Source organism: Corvus brachyrhynchos, unplaced genomic scaffold (genome assembly GCF_000691975.1).
Source record: "Corvus brachyrhynchos isolate BGI_N302 unplaced genomic scaffold, ASM69197v1 scaffold223, whole genome shotgun sequence".
NCBI classification, from domain to species: domain Eukaryota; kingdom Metazoa; phylum Chordata; class Aves; order Passeriformes; family Corvidae; genus Corvus; species Corvus brachyrhynchos.
Window position 1 is genome coordinate 1,886,866 of NW_008237174.1, and position 15,949 is coordinate 1,902,814.

General features: G+C 43.1%; 1 protein-coding gene across 1 annotated transcript in view; it reads right to left on the bottom strand.

Moving 5' to 3' along the window:
- The window catches only part of ARHGEF4 (Rho guanine nucleotide exchange factor 4), a 213,718-nt gene that overhangs the window by 91,231 nt on the left and 106,538 nt on the right, over positions 1-15,949 (bottom strand). Inside the window, exon 6 of the mRNA XM_017728791.1 lies at positions 14,293-14,422. Within this exon, the coding sequence (XP_017584280.1) occupies positions 14,293-14,422 (130 nt within the window). The remainder of the gene's footprint in view (positions 1-14,292; positions 14,423-15,949) is intronic.

Genomic DNA, 15,949 nt, shown 5'->3' on the forward strand with positions numbered 1-15,949 from the left:
CAGTAGATTTGAAATTGATTTCAATTTATTTAGGCATTTATCAGATCCTTTAAGAAGGGTTCTGAAAGAAGCCTTAGGCATTGGTAGACAAAAAAAATTTTAGAGCCCACACCTAGAAATGCTTGTTGTCAAGAAACCTCACTGAGGACTCTTCTAAGCTTAACTAATGAATAACCGTGTGTGTGCATACACAAATACATATATATATATATATATATATGTGCATGGGTGTGTATATATACACACATGCACTCAAATATGAGGCAAAAAGATAATTGAACAGAGTAAGAACAAGAAGGATATTCAAAACAATTGTGTACTCAGCTGCCTTTAGTGCTTAATTTCCCTCCTATTCTACGACCGCTTGCCAGCCTCCATCCTGCTGGAGGCCACAGAATGCAGGAATCAGCTGCACGTGGGGTGATGCATTAGAGCATCCATAAGCACTCCCTGGGATACAGCACAACTTGGAAATGGCTCAATTACTCCAGCAAAGCAATTACTCTGCACTCCATGGCAAAAAAAAAATAAAATTATTTGTGCTCTTATGAGCCAACATCATAGTCCAGGGAATCTTTTGCTCCCTGATTAGCAGGGATTGAGAATAACAGCAGCAAAGCTCTGTACCTGTTTAGGCAAATGCACCCCGAGGTATATTTGCAGTGAGAGCTGCCAACACTTGAATGTTCACACAATATAATTCAAGACAGTTAACCAGGTGCAAAATATCTTCCTATCAGCTTACACCCAGGCTACTGTCTCACTTTCATGTGCAGACACACCACTTTTAGGAGTAGCTTTTTTAGAATGGCGCAGCCACTGAAAGCATTCAGCATCCAAGAAGACAGCTCATCTTCAGACTTTGGGCTTGCTCAGACGAATATCTTGTGCAGTCCAGCACACTCAGCTTGTTCCTGGCACTTTTAAACAAATCACCGAACTAGTTAGCTGGTTTAACAAACATCAGACCACAAAAGGATTTTGAGATGAGACAGGATTCTAATTAAATTAGAAGCCTCCACAGATAATTACTGACACTCAGAAGAGGGCTATATTTCTCTAATCCTTCCAAGACACTTCTCATGATTGAGATGAATTGGAGAACAAGACCTTAGTAGGAAATAAGCTTAGTTACAGACAAGCTTAGTAATTTAAAGGCTACATCCTGATGGTGAAGGACAGGCATGATTGTTCCCTACATTGTTTAACTTAATTAACTGCTAAGCAGCCATATCAAAGCTGCATCATGTGCAGGCAGCAAGTGACCACTGGGCATAGACACTGTTTGCCAGCACATGTTCTAATCTATTTCTGCTGCTTTTTTACCTACACAAACTAGACCCGGATAATGCAAATGAAAAGGCACATTCAAGTTACTGCCAGCCTTTGCATGCCTACCTAAAGGTAGAGAAGAAAGGAAGGGGCAGATAAGCTTCATGGTACCACCTGATTCCCCCTTTCCTTCACTCTCTTGGACTGTGATAGTTTCCTGCTGCAAGAGTTGTGATGCTGGCAGTATTCATATCAGGTGGCTTAAAGCTGTTTCACTTCCACGCAGAAAAATAGGAGCAACTGAAGCTTGGATATATCCCAAAGAAGTGTTGGTCTGAAAGGCTACTCTAAAGGTAACTGAGTATTTGAGAAAATACAGCCTTAGAAGTTGGTATATTCCTCAGCAAAGGGAATAGTGATCACAATCTAAATGTTCTTCATGGGAGTTGTTTTGAAGGCAGAGAAGGAAAAGGATGAAGATGGTGTGCCTGTGACACCTGGGGAAGTATCACAGGCAGTGCTCCACAGATTTATCTTTTCCTGCTACAACCACAGCGTCAGCAGAGATTGGAATGTTTATCTCTGGTAGGCACAGGTGCTAATCTGTTCCTAACGGGGACATGAGAATAAGCATTTACTCCTTTTGGAACAAAAAAAATCTCAAGGGAAAGCTTACAAAATCCTGTTCTGCTGCAAACAGAGGTATAGAAACACAATTAGACTTCCTACCTATATTAACACTTTTTTATTCCCTTTAATGGAAATGCATTATGCCAGAGGATACTTTGCACTAAAAAAACATTTCTCCAAGTGTACTAAATGTGTTAGGTGTCCAAGTTTACACACATTTAGCATTGACTGAGATTCTCTTTACTGGAATGAACACAACCACTTATTAAAATAGATGCCCTCATTATTTGAATGTGATGCCAAGTCACAGTTCAGCAACACTCTACACACTATATGGAAGATGTATTTTCAACTAAGAAATATTTACTTAAGTTTTAGGGCAGCTCACTAATTCAACCAAGAGATGTTCATTCTGTAATCCTTCCACAAAAGTTCAGGATCGCCCTTAGGTTTAACCGTAACAGTCACCATTACAAGTGAATCCACACTGAGAGAAAAATCAAAGTTAATTTAGCATGGATTGTTGTTTGTTTGTTCCTAAATCCATCAATTATATGTTCAGAAGATAAGTGGTAGTTATTCTGGCAGGTGACACAGAATATATGAGGGAACAAATAGGACATGTTACAGTGCAAGCAGTGAATCCAGATGGAACATCCTAGCTCACAATTTGCCAAGGTAAGGGTGAAACACAACGTTGACATGCTGCACTGGATGCTTTGAGGCACTCACTTTTTTTCCTCCCTGCTCTCCTTTGGATGCATTCTGAAGCAATTTGAACCTTAAATCAATCTCCCCTTGTGTGACCTCTAACTCTTGCTGACTGAGTGACCCTAGAGAAAGAAGGGTCAGTGGAATTATGCACTGCAGTCCATGAACGCAGCTGAAGACATCAGTACCAAAAAGACAGGGCTAGGGGAAGAAAAAGGAAAAAGAAAGAGCTCAAAAGAAAATCTCTTTCCCAACAAGAAAGACCTAAAGCATTTGCCACAGCTCTATTACTGGCTCTCTCATCAGCCACAACAATGAAATGAATGACTTGGAAAAAACCTTCCTTAAAAACCCACAATTTTCTTTTTAAGCTCTGAATGAAGAAAAAAACCTCCACACCCATGCTTCATGTTTTCTTGTTTGTTTAAAGGCCATATTCCCAAGGGCAGTAGATGAGCATATCTGCATATTAGGAGCCACAAATCTGTGCAGAGGCGCACTGAAGTGTAGCCTGTACAATTAAATTGCTACATATGCACAAATACACAGAGGATCACAGGGAAACTATGGCAACCACTGGTCCTCCAGGTTGTGATTCCCCCTTTGTCCCTACCTTTCTTTGCTTTTCCAGTCCTCCCCAACTTGGACAAGAAAAAGAATAAACACAAGTATTAATGAGGTCGGGATTGGACCCACAACAAAGGAGCTGGAAAAGCAAAGAGCTGCTCACAGGCTTGAATCTGGAAACATTCTAAAGGAAAACTTTTCAGTGGAGTTGTACAACAGTGATGAATGGGATACAGGCAGCATGAGCCTGGGGTACAAAGTCTTGCCTAGGAAACCAGGGTTAGAGCACCATAGCGCCACTGAATCACTTACTGGAGCACAGTCACAACTGGCTTTTAATTTGGATGCCTTGTAGGTTTTTGTCCAGCTGAGATACTTACAGCCCAATTTTCAGAATTGCTGAGCCACCCTAGCTCCCAGTCCTTTTTTCACAGGAGGACTGCACTGGCCAAACACTTGGACACTGCTCATAAGTATTTAAAAATAGCAAGGATACTGTCCAAGTATCAAACTATACCTTTTCATCTATCCTAAATCATGCTTTGAAAGTCTTTTGGGCCCCCTGTGGGGGTTACTGATGTTTGCAAAGTCCTCTGGCATCCTCAAATGGAGAGTGTGGTAGAACAGTAAAGCATTCTCTATTTTCATGTTTATATTTAGCTTCAGGGAGAAGGGCCTTCTCATGTAAGGTAGTGCTTATTGACATTTAGACCAGAAATACCTGCACTGATACTAAAAAGCAGTAGATTTTTTTCACTTCCTACAAGCCTCAACCATATTTTTGTATAGTTGTATTTCAAATGGCATTTGCACAGAAGTTTATGCTGTAACACCAGGTCTTTTCTCTTTCAACTGTCACATTAACTTCCCCTCTTGATCAATATATTACAACAAGGTCAACCTCAAACCAAAAGGAATTGTACTTCATTACTGACTGCAGAGGAAGATAACTAACCAAAGACAGCTTTTGCTCCTGTGAACCTCAGAAAGCTCTACCTATCTTTTCTACACAGGGGATGCCAATTTGTATTTCTGAAATCACACACTGTCAGTCATATACATACATAAACACACAAACACCTCTGTCTTTTCACTTCCTTGGAATCGAAATAATGTAAAAGAAAAACTCTAATGGATGCATTCCAATCGTACCTCCCACATTCTTTTCACCTCCACTTTTCAGTCATTTAAATCTGGTTTATTTCTAATCTTCCCTGAAGTCTTAGACAGCAACAGGCTCAGTATGAAGATCCCTACAGAAAAACTTATGTACACACAGCAGTCAGAAAAAAGCAAAACCCTCTCCACCATGTCCAGCCTTAAGGTCGCTGCTGGAAATGCAGAATCCCTTTCAAACAGAGAAAGGGACTGACTCATCTCAGACCTTTTTTAATGCAACGTTGGGCACTTCATAGTGTTTCCACACAGTCTGTACTCTTTTTTCCCCTTAACTTCTTGATGTATCCCACAGAAAGATGCTGGAGGCTCCCTGCTCCTCTGAGGAGAGGACATTGCCACACATTTTAGTTGCCACTTCTCTCATGAATTGCCAGCTGCTACTGCTCCTGCTCGTTTTTTTTTCCCTTGGGTTTTCTGTTTGGGTTTTAAGCAGCGTTTTAAATTTTCCCATTCAAAAATGTTATTTAACACAAGCTTTAAAAAAATCCTGCCTCACTCCTCAGACAGGCAGTTGACATTGATGGAGAGGAGCAGTTCTACCACAGCTTCCTAAGTTTAAGCCAAAGAAGAATTCTGACAGAAGAATCAAACCAAAATAAATTCCTCCTGGTGAGCCATTGCTCTAAAGGTTTAATCCTAATTCTGGCCTGAATTTTGTTAGTAGGTAGAGACAAACTGCTCAGAAATCTTTTGCGCACGAGAAGACACCTACCACAGTATGTTGAGGCAGCAACAGTCTGAAAGGCAGTGATCTGCTTTCATTATCATATTTATATATCAATGCTGTAATTATGAAACTTAATTTGGTTTTTCCCTGTCCTCAGTCTGTCTCCATACCATTTTCTATTCCATTTCCTCTCATTTCTGTATTTCCTGCTAAATGCATGTAGCATCCACAAAATGACAGCATGCCTCGCAGCCTTGGGAGCAAGACTACTGTAGAAATGAAAGAGCATTTAGAAAAACAGAATTTCAAAACCTGCTTTTGCTATCAACCTTACTTCTTTTGTATCACTGTACACCATTTGTTTCTACTGACCTGATTAAGCTCAAGAATGCATCTAGGGAGGGCAGCTGACAGCAAACCCTGTAACCCTGGGACAGAGCTACCACGGCAGCCCCATGCGCAACTCTGAGCGGGAGTTGGCAAAAAGATCCTGTGCCAGACTTACTTTATGCCAATGTCAGAGCATGCTGCGGTTAATCTGCATTCCCAGTTAAAGAGAAAATAGCCAGCAGATGCTACTGAGATGCAAAAGCACATCATCTTGTAGTTGCAGCCCAGATCTTTCCCCAAAACAGAGCACCAATGGCTTGATCTCACCCTCAGCTTTTTTCCTATCCCTGGACTTTCAGGACACACTGTAGATGTTTAGTGCTTCTTGGCCACCTAGAAGGTGTGGTGTGCAGGCTGGAAAGTCAGGGACACTGGCCACCCTGCTGTAGCTCTCTCCTGTATGATTGTGCAGCTACTCACACTTCAGCAGAGACTACAGAGCAGCAATGGAGATTTTATTAAACAGCTCCAAACCTACAGTAGCAGATGGAATGATAAAACCTTTCAATAATTAAAAGTACACACGGCTAAAGCAGATTACACAGTACTGCACCCTGAATTCTTCCCAAGCCTTGATTCTAGCTGGTAGCACTGGGTATTTTTACTAAGGAAATGACAATCACTGGTGGCCTTGAAGGCACTTGTCTGAATTTATCTAAGAGAGGAAGTAATTTACTGCAGCTCTATTAAAAATCTCTCTAAACAGCAACAGCTGAACAGCTCAGCAGTCATTGGCCATTAACATCATTGCCAGGCTCCTTTGCTACTATCAGTTGGGAATAAGAAAGCTTCTTTACCATGCTTGCAGTCCAAACATTCAAACCCTAAATGGGCACATCAGTAACTAAAAACCAGAATGCCACATCCAGACAGGTTGAGTCAGAACAGGTCCAGGCTATGTGAACCTGCCTCCAAAATCTCTGGTTCAGAAAGACATTAAATAATGGATGGGAAAGCAAAAACTAAACTTGAGCAGCTGGCTCAGGGAACTGCCTTTCCCTCCTTCAACGGCAGTGCAACCCTACCTAGCCCTCATCTGCTGCACAGCACTCGCCTGGGCATTTTCTAGAGGCAGTGATACTCTCTACACTGGAATTTACACAGAGAAATGTCAACTCTAACATTCAGCTCTATACGATTAAGCTGAAACAAGAAATGTTCCAAAAGGCAAGGACAGCTTTAATCAGGTAGAAGCCTAAGCACTCTTTCTAAAGCCATTAAAAACCTATTTCTTCCCTCCTGACTTTAGAAGTCTATTAATGGTCTATGTTGCTTTGGTTTAGGTTTAAGTCTGCAGAGGGTATAGCTAGCAAACACTGAATGCTTTGGTTATTTCTCAAGACTAAGAGACTGCATTTCCAAATTATATACTTTTTCCAGGAGGTTTGGTTTGGTTTCTCAAGGTCAGTGCAATATCATAGAGCAGTTAAAAGAAAAAAAAAAAAAAAAGAAAAAAAAAAAAAAGGAAAAAAAAAAAAGAGCCCCTTACCTGTGGCAGAGTGAAGACTCTCCAAGCTCCAGTACCTGGACAGGACGCCTCTCATGCCACCACCACCACACACCACCCCGCTGCTGTCTGAATCCGAGCCCGGCGAGAGCCCGGAGCTGCCACTGCTGCTGCAGTTCTCCCCACTGTGTACCCCGCTGGACTCACTGGGGCACTGCTGGGTCCTCATGCAGGCAGGTGAGAGGGAGAGCCAGGGGCTCTGCTGTGCTGCGGGAGGAATCGGGCAGCGCGCTCCGGAGCTGCTCCCAGGGCAGCGGTACCTGGCAGCGCTGGCTGAGCACTGAGCTGGATTCCTACCCTCCTCTCCGCTTGCCTCGATGCATCCTGACATCATAGGGGTCCACTAAGGAGGCTCCCTCTGTGGCAGCTCTGCTGCTTTCAGCTGCAGCTTCCAGCAGCTGATTTTTATTAAAGCCGATTTCAAGGCATTAAGAAAGCAAGGGTGAGACAGAGATCTCTCCTCCTAATTTAGCAGAACTGTCAGATTAAAAATAAATAAGTGGAAATAGTAGAATTTCATGCATTTTAAAAATGCCCAAGTGAGAGAGACCTTGTGTTATCTGCTTCCCCTGAGAACTCAGAAAGGATTTAACATATAAACTAATCATGTTTAGAACTGGCTGTGGCTGCTGCTATTAAAAAACTATTTTTGTAAGTACTCAGAAAAAGAATTCTAAATGAAATTAAAGCCAGAAAAACACAGATTGAGATTTGAGGATGTCGCAGCTGGGAGTTTTGAAAAATCATTTAGCATCCACTCCCAGACTGCAGACCTGGTATGATCCCTATTTCCACACGTAATCTTTGTAAGAGACCTCAGCCCCAATTGAAACAGCAGCATTAACTACTGTTTACTAGGAAGTTTTATATTCTCATTATCTAACAGGTGATTCCCTGTGTCCCTATAAGAAGGATCCTGAAAGAATACTAGTTTCTTGAGAATGCAGAAATACCTGTGCAGTTTAACAACAGCTTTGAGGCACCACAGAGATTTCATAATAAAGGGCATTTCTGGGCTGCCGCTCTGCTCAAAGACCTTGCAGATGGCAGATTTGTCAAACTATCAAAATAATTTAAGAGTAGCCACATGGTTTGTACCCGGTGCAGCAGAAAACAGTGTAAGACCAGAACCATCTTGATTCAGTGTGAGATTACCCAGGCCAGGTGAAACTCTGCAAGTAGGAGTTGGACCAAAGCAAAGGAGGAGCTCAGCTGCACCAGCACATCTGGGAGAGGGACAGCCACCCACACGTGGGCCACAAAGGAGAACCCCAAACTGCTCCTGTCACACAGAGAGTGAACATAGCTCTAGGCACCCAAATCCAAACCCAGGAGCCCGATTTCACACAAGAACTGAAAATGCTTATTTTACAATTTCTATGTAAGGTAGCTCTTTGCAAAGTAAATAAGACCACGCTATACAGCCACCACAGCTTGTTCCCATAGAGACCCCTTTGAGTTTGCCTCACTATCCACGCAGTAGCAGGGTTATTTCAGTTCAGTCAGACTTCTGGTTTACTGAGTATTTCCTAAAAGGAAAAAACGTCGTGCTCCACCACTGGAGAATATCACAAAGCACCCAACAATGCTGAATCAAGTTTTGAGTTTTTAAATATTTCAGCTATTCTTTAAAAGAAAGGTCTCTGCAGCAGTAACAAAAATAACAAAACAAAAATTTCTAGTGATCTGTAACAAAATAATTCCTTCAATTATCTTCTGAATGTAGCTACTTAGACCAAAATATCTAATACCTCCTAATAGAGAAATGGAAATGCGTTCTCTATTTGACTGCGGTAGAACCACTCTTCTGCATTGATCTGGTTCTTCCAGGGCCTCCCAGAACTGCCTGCATTCGAGTACAACTGGAGAGAAACTCTCCTTGATCACAATAATGAGGGGAAGGTAAATTAAGCATTGACAACAAAGATGAATGCAGCTGTTCTGTGGGTGTGGAGAACAGGGCACTGAGAAGAAGAAAGGTCGTGCAGCTCTTCAGACAGGAAAGGTGCTAAGGAGAGGCTTCAATTTAGTCCTAATTATCCTTATGTATGTATGTATGTTGTATGTATGCACTGGAGAGGAATTTTCTAAAAGAATGGAAAGAAGAAAAATACTACAAAGCCAAGTTGTGGAAAACAAAAATTGTGTCAGAGTTCAAGGCTGCAACCCATCATAGAGGGGTTCCCCCTGACTGCAGATCTTTATTTTTTCTTGTTGTAAAATCTACACAGAGATTTTCTTCCTTGACATTAGAGAGAGAAGTTATTGAAAGCTGATGTAGCACTAACTGCCTTCAGCTAAAGATGAAGGATCTCACTGCACAGCCTGGTAAAGGTAGGCAAGCTAGCCTTGGACAACCTGATCCTAAATATCTGCTGGATTTTGTAGCCTCCGTTGGGTTCCACTGTAATCCTATAGCTTTGAACAGTGATTACCAGAATCATTCAGGATTTGCCAGGATCTTCTTCTCTCCTTTCCCCACAGAAAGTTTTTATTGGTATGCTAAATCTTTCACCTCAGTAGCTAATATGTACAATCCCACTCAACTTGCTAAGACAAGTTTTCAGAAACTCAGCCACCACCAGGCCCTCCCTGCTTTTAAGACTGGATGAAAACCTTAGAGTGAGCACATGTTATCAGAGACCTCACAGAGGGCAAATGTTTGTGGCTGTGATTAAACAGAACCAAGATTGACATACCAGGTCTAATCTTTCTGTGATTAAGAGCCAAAGTGAAAAGTATACAGTAGGCAATGTGATTATTTTTTAGCCACTTAAATTCAATTATACTTCTCTAGTTAATAGGGATGGAATGGACATTTCATGCTACAGATACCATGATACACTTCTGGGAACTTGCATACCACTTTCTTCTGTGTCCAATAACTAAAATGACAAAAATGGAATAAATAACTCAGCTTGCTATTTTGCTGAACTACAGGACTGCTAAATATTTATAAGACATAATGAAGTCCTTTTATTGAGCTAATATTTTCCCTCTTGGACAGATTTCTCCAGTGGCTGTCAAACATCTTCACATTAACTGCTGCCAAGTGTGAGTTTAACAGCACATCTATAGCTGGGAAAAGAAGATGAAAGTTGTCCACATGATGTTGAGTAAACAAACATTCCCTTTGCCTATGAGAAATACTTTCCACTACACCAGGGAGGCCAGAGGATAACTCAGAATCACTAAGTGGTCACTGTTTTCCAGACTATCCACAAAAGATTCAGCCCTTGAGAACTTGGCTCGCCTACTCTTGTTGCAAGATTTCCAAGGCCACCAGTATGTTCACCATCAGCACACATCAGTCACAGCGAATTCATGCCCCTTTGCTTGACACAACCAACAACAGCTCTGTGGTGTAACTCCAGGGCATCTCTTGTAGACATCTGATAGCAGAAAACTGAAAGATCTGAGGCTGTTTAAATCTGACAAGACACGTGAAAAGTTGCCAAAAAATATTTCGTCTGCATTTAGATAATGATTTAAAATAATACAGGTGTGAGATTTGTTCTAGCACAGCTACAAACCTATCTTGTAATACACTAGTTACAGGTTTCTCCCTTTATGAGGATATGACAAACCCTGGAGGTTTATGGTCATGTGTGTGTCCCTGTCCCTATCCAAGAGTTTCAGATTCTCTGAGAGGTAGCATAAGGGAAACATCTGGGAAAGGGTAACAAGCTGGCCCAAGAACAAAAAAGTCTCTTCCTGGGAGGCACAGATAGCAGTGAGAGCAGGGATGTCAAGAAACTCCAGTTCTCAGACAGCTACCTGTCTGTCTGTCACTGTGTCACCTTGTGATTGCCTCCCACTGGAAAATCCCTATGGAAAAGCTCAGAAATGGCAACATCTTCCCTGAATGTGTCTCCTGCTCTAGGCCTGTGGGCTGGTAGCTCTTACACCCAGAACTGCCCATCTCCTGGCTTCAGCCTTGTTGTAGCTACATTCTCACAGCTGCAGCCACCATCCAAACAGCTTCCCAGCAACATCCCCAATTTTAGGCAGTCTTCAAGTTTATAAATAAACAGATACCAGACTCGGGAGAGAAGAGGAAGAAGATAGGTCTCATAGCCTAAAAGAAAAACATGCTGGTCCACTCCTTTAACCCAAAGTCTTGTTATCCTGCTACTGCTCACTACAATATATATTAGGCCCTTCCCTTCCACCCCTTTCCTGGTGCAATACCTGTGTCAAAAGGTCTTCAGAGGCTGCTAAAAAGCAGAAAAGCATTCCCATATCTGCTTTAGGAAGTAGCTTGCTTCCTACACTGGCAGTAAGGAACATACTGAACGGTACAAATGAAGACATGGGGATACCCAGACAGCTAGAAAAGGAGGAGACTGAGGGGAAACCTCATTGCAGTCTGACTTTCTTGTGAGGGGAAGCAGAGGGACAGACAATGATCTCCTCTCTAGCAATCAGTGACAGGACCCGAGGGAATGGCCTGAAGCTGTGTCAGGGGAGGTTTAGGCTGGATATTAGGAAAAGTTTTTTCACTCAGAGGGTGGTTGGGCACTGGAACAGGCTCCCCAGGGCAGTGGGCACAGCACCAAGACAGCCAGAGTTCAAGAAGCATTTGGACAAGGCTCTCAGACCCATGGTGTGGCTACTGGGGAGAGGCAGGAGTTAGACTCGATGATCCTTGTGGATCGCTTCCAAATCAGAATGTCCTGTGAACTAAGGGGAAAGACGCTTGACATTCATCAACACTACCTGCTGAAGTGTGCGGCGCAGCCTAGAAAGCTCTTCCTAACTACTGAAGTGTTCCTGATGTTTGAACAGGACGGTAACCCCGGGGTGCCTGTGTGTGCACGCGTAGGAGCGGGGTCCAGCCCAGCCCTCCCCGGCGGAGGCTCCGCGCTGTGCCCATCCCAGCGCAGCCAGGCACGGCCCGGCCCGGCCGCATTTCGCAGGGGTCAGAGCCACCTGCTGGTGCCGCACGGCCCGGCCAGAGCTGCCGGGGCGGAGGGACGGGCGGGCAGCGCCTGCTCCCGCTGCTGGGACGGCCGGGTGACAGCGCTGAGCCTGCCCCGTTCCTGCCAGCATGGCTTAAAGGCAGGGAGCGCCATGGCTCCGACTGCGGAGAGGAACGGAACGAGCACAGCAGAAACAGCATCAAAATGAAACTCTTCTCCCTGCACGCGTGCTATGTTCTAGCGGGGAACATGCAGCCTGCCCTAGGATAGTAAGTCTGTCCCCAGCTCTTGTCCCCTACAAGGGTAGGTGCATGACAGAGTCTGAGAGCACCGTTTGAGCTGGGACCATGAGAGCCATCATTTCACACTTGAAGAACTAGGGAGGCCTCCATAGCCCATTCCAATCTCTGCAGCATTCCCTGCACAAGGTGACCACGTGCAGACTTTGGGAGCAGGAAATTTATCCCTATTTTCACCCTGGAAGTATCTAGCAGCAATGGATATTGCATAGTACTTTCATGTCCAGTGTCTTTTATGAATAAAGCATAGACTGTGATACAAGCAATTGCAGCTTTGGAGTTAGAAATCTTAAAATTAGATTAAATGAATTAACCATTTATTTTATATTTATTTTACATGCTCTGTCAAAAACAAGTATCACAACAAAGCTGTGCAAGAATCAGAGGGCATTCTGCTGCACTACTGTTGCCTCAAGGACACAACTGATCTCTCAGCATCAGAGAGTAACTTCAGTAACTTGCACTTTTCTTCTCATCCACATACTACCACAGGCAGGAGACGTGCACACATTCATCTCCCCCAAAATGCTTGAAATGAAGCCCACAAGCAGCAGCTAAGAGACATGGCTGTGGCAGAAGAACCTCTGCTTCCTCTCTTCATCAGTTTCCTTTCCCAGGTGCATGGTTTTGGTGGCAGTAAAAGGATTCTGCTCCATTTCAGTTGTTTTGCTACATTTACTCAGAAATTCTTGAGGCCCAGGCTTAGGTCATGGTATGAAATTCACTCATACCTGTCTCAGGAATATTGTGTGAATCACAGATGATTCAGGTTGCATGCCCCATTTCTAGACAGCATATAAACACCTACAGCACTGCCAGCTGGTCAGTCTGCATACATTTACTTCCCCTATTCACCCTCAGAAATTCATACATATTTTTTAACTCCCTCATGTCCCAGTTGGGAACTACCATGAAATTTGTCTCAGCTGTGACTCAGAATTTACTTCTATGACAGTGGTGCTCAGGGATTTCAGCTAATGTCAGAGATGCACAGACAACTTGACAATGATGGGTTTCCATCTGGGATTTCCAAGGAGTAAAGCTGCAGCTTTTTTCATTCAGCCAGGGAGCTGGTCCTAAGCACTGGGGCAACACCAGATGCTTGTGACAGCAAGTGATCAAAGCCCTCAGTGCTGAGAGAGAAAAGGCTGGGCTCTCAACACCACGATAATAAATAGTTTGTTTTCTTATTTCCAGATCAAGCCTCATGACTCTGTGCATGAGCTGCACAAAGCATCAGAAAGCAAACCAGTTTTGCTTGACAAAATACTATGACCATTCAACTCTGATGTAATTAGTACAATGTTATTGTCCCTTAATTAGGTAACTCCAGCAGGGTTTAATCGATGGCACAGAGACCTTCTGAGGCAGAAATGGCAGCTTGGCACCCAACTGTGGCTGGCTTTTTCTGGCTAGATTCCTACCCGCCAAACAACTCCTCTGCGTTCTGTTTTTCTTGTTCCACCCCAAAGTGCTGTGATAGAGATATCTGCAGTGTTTGGGCAGGCACCGTCAGATGGAGAATTTAAAAACCTGGCAAAGATATGTCTCACAGTGTAATAATCTGTGCAACATAGATTTTAATTCTGAGAAAGCGTCAGTCATCAGAAATGAAGCAGACATGATACTTCATGTGCATTCCTCATGAAAACACAGCATACTTGTTCTTTAAGGGGATTTAAAGTACAGGAAACTTCTGTCTCCAGAGGCTCATTTAGTTGCTTTAGTGCCTAATTAGCAACTTGAGATGAACCTCACCATTCCCACTGTAGTGGTCTCCAGCAAACACAAGGCAGAGTCTATTTTGTCTGTGGAAATCTAATTCAAGAGTGTGATAGAGCTGACACCATCATAGGTGAGACAGAGTTCTCACGAGACAATACAATGTCTCTACTTCAAGCACACTATCATTGCCACAAGTGATCTCTTCTTCACTAGAAAGTTGACCATGCCTTTAAACAACACCCTGTTTATCCACTCAGGGAGAAAACAAACCCGAATATGAAAAGCACATGAAAGATTCAATTCTAAAGCAGATTTCTGCTCAGACATGGATGCAGCAATCATCATAAACAGGTTAGAATGCTTATCACATGGTTTGCATACTCAATAATGATCATTCACACCCAGCCAGGACAGAGTACACACCGGGAACAGAGATGCGCCGTTTCCAGCCCACGCAGTCCAGGCCTGTCGGAGTGCTCTGGGAAAATGGATGCAGTTTCAGTGGCAGGATGTCAAAGGCAGCAGGAGATGTGATAGATGGACTTATTCCAGCCTGCAACAGGAGAGGGAAAATAAAGGCAACGAACATTAAGTTTAGATGCTCCATAGGACAAAATATAGCATTCATCCCAGAGCACCTCTTCCCACCTCTGATACCTGCCCAGGTAAGTAAGCAGTACATTAGTAGACACACATGGATGATTACGGGTAGAAACGTTAGAAAACAGTGAGAAGGCAAGGAAAACTGCAAGGTAGTAAGAACAGAAGTGGATAAGCAGATACTGGATTCCTTCTTCACATACAGCCACACACACCTCCATTCACAGAAAGTTTCACTTCTTCCTATGAAGTGTTTCTAGTGGGGGGGAAGAATATCACTACAAGAGGTCATCCCCTAAGCTACAGAACTATTCCTACAGCTTTGTGACTAATAGTTCCTCTTCTAGTATTTAACATGAAAATAAAGCTTTTCCCTTCAGAGATTTATTGGTACCAGTCCCCAGCCATATAGAATGTGGATAACAACATTCTTCTCTTCAGCTAAAGGTGCAAGTAAGAATTCTCACACTCTCCTATACCTGGCTGATTGATTTTATAAAACTTATAGAACTTAATGAAGCTTTGAAAACTCTATACCACTGCCATATCTCATTGAATTAATAACTTTTGCTGGTTTAAAGGGGAAAACATATAGGTATATACACATAGCTCATGGCCTCTAATACAGAGTTAGTAATTAATGCATACTGCAGGTATGCTTTTATCCCTTTTTCCTTTTCTCTCCTGTGGATGCCACATGCAGAAAACATCAGTGACTGCAAGTGACTGGGAGACCAGCTGGTTGGTAAGCACTGGTCCTCTGGGCATAGCCAGTATTTCATGTCTATTGCTACTGCCCCTTCCTTTTGCCACTGCGACATTCAGTTACAACATATCCATCCTTCACTGAGCCAGGAACTTGGTATATTGAGGTCCACTATTCTCTCTAGGATCTTTCCCTCTCCCTACCAGCCCACAGCATGTCTCATCAGCATAAAGTCTGCTGACTAGCCTTGATGCTGAAACTTCTCCTGTAGATGGCCATTAGCCAAACCCTCCTTCCAAAACTAAGCAGCACACAGTGCTCACACAGCTGAGAGTGCTGCTGTTCTGGGCCTGGTTTGGTTGTTTATTCCTGGACTTAACCTTTCTAAAGCAAAGAGAACACAGCCAATACTTTGGCACAAATCACCATCTCTTGAGGGATAGCATGATCCCTGTTCAAATTAGCCTGTGCAGCACCTGTTTTTCTAGAAAAGTCATAGCAAAGAGTGTGTGGGAACACACATTCTTCCGGTGACAGTGAAAATCAAGCAAGATAACTTACTGGGCCACAGCTCTGAAAACATCAAGGGTAAATTCCAGGTTATTTACATGAAAGGTGATAGAATGCATTATTGTTCTGTTTAAGACTAGAAAGAAGAACCCTGGCCTAAGGCTGTTACAATAAAAACTGCAGGCTTCATTCTTATTAATTCCTGGGACATCAGAGCAAATTTTGGGTACAGGCATCATTTAATTCCTATAGCATGGAAACCAG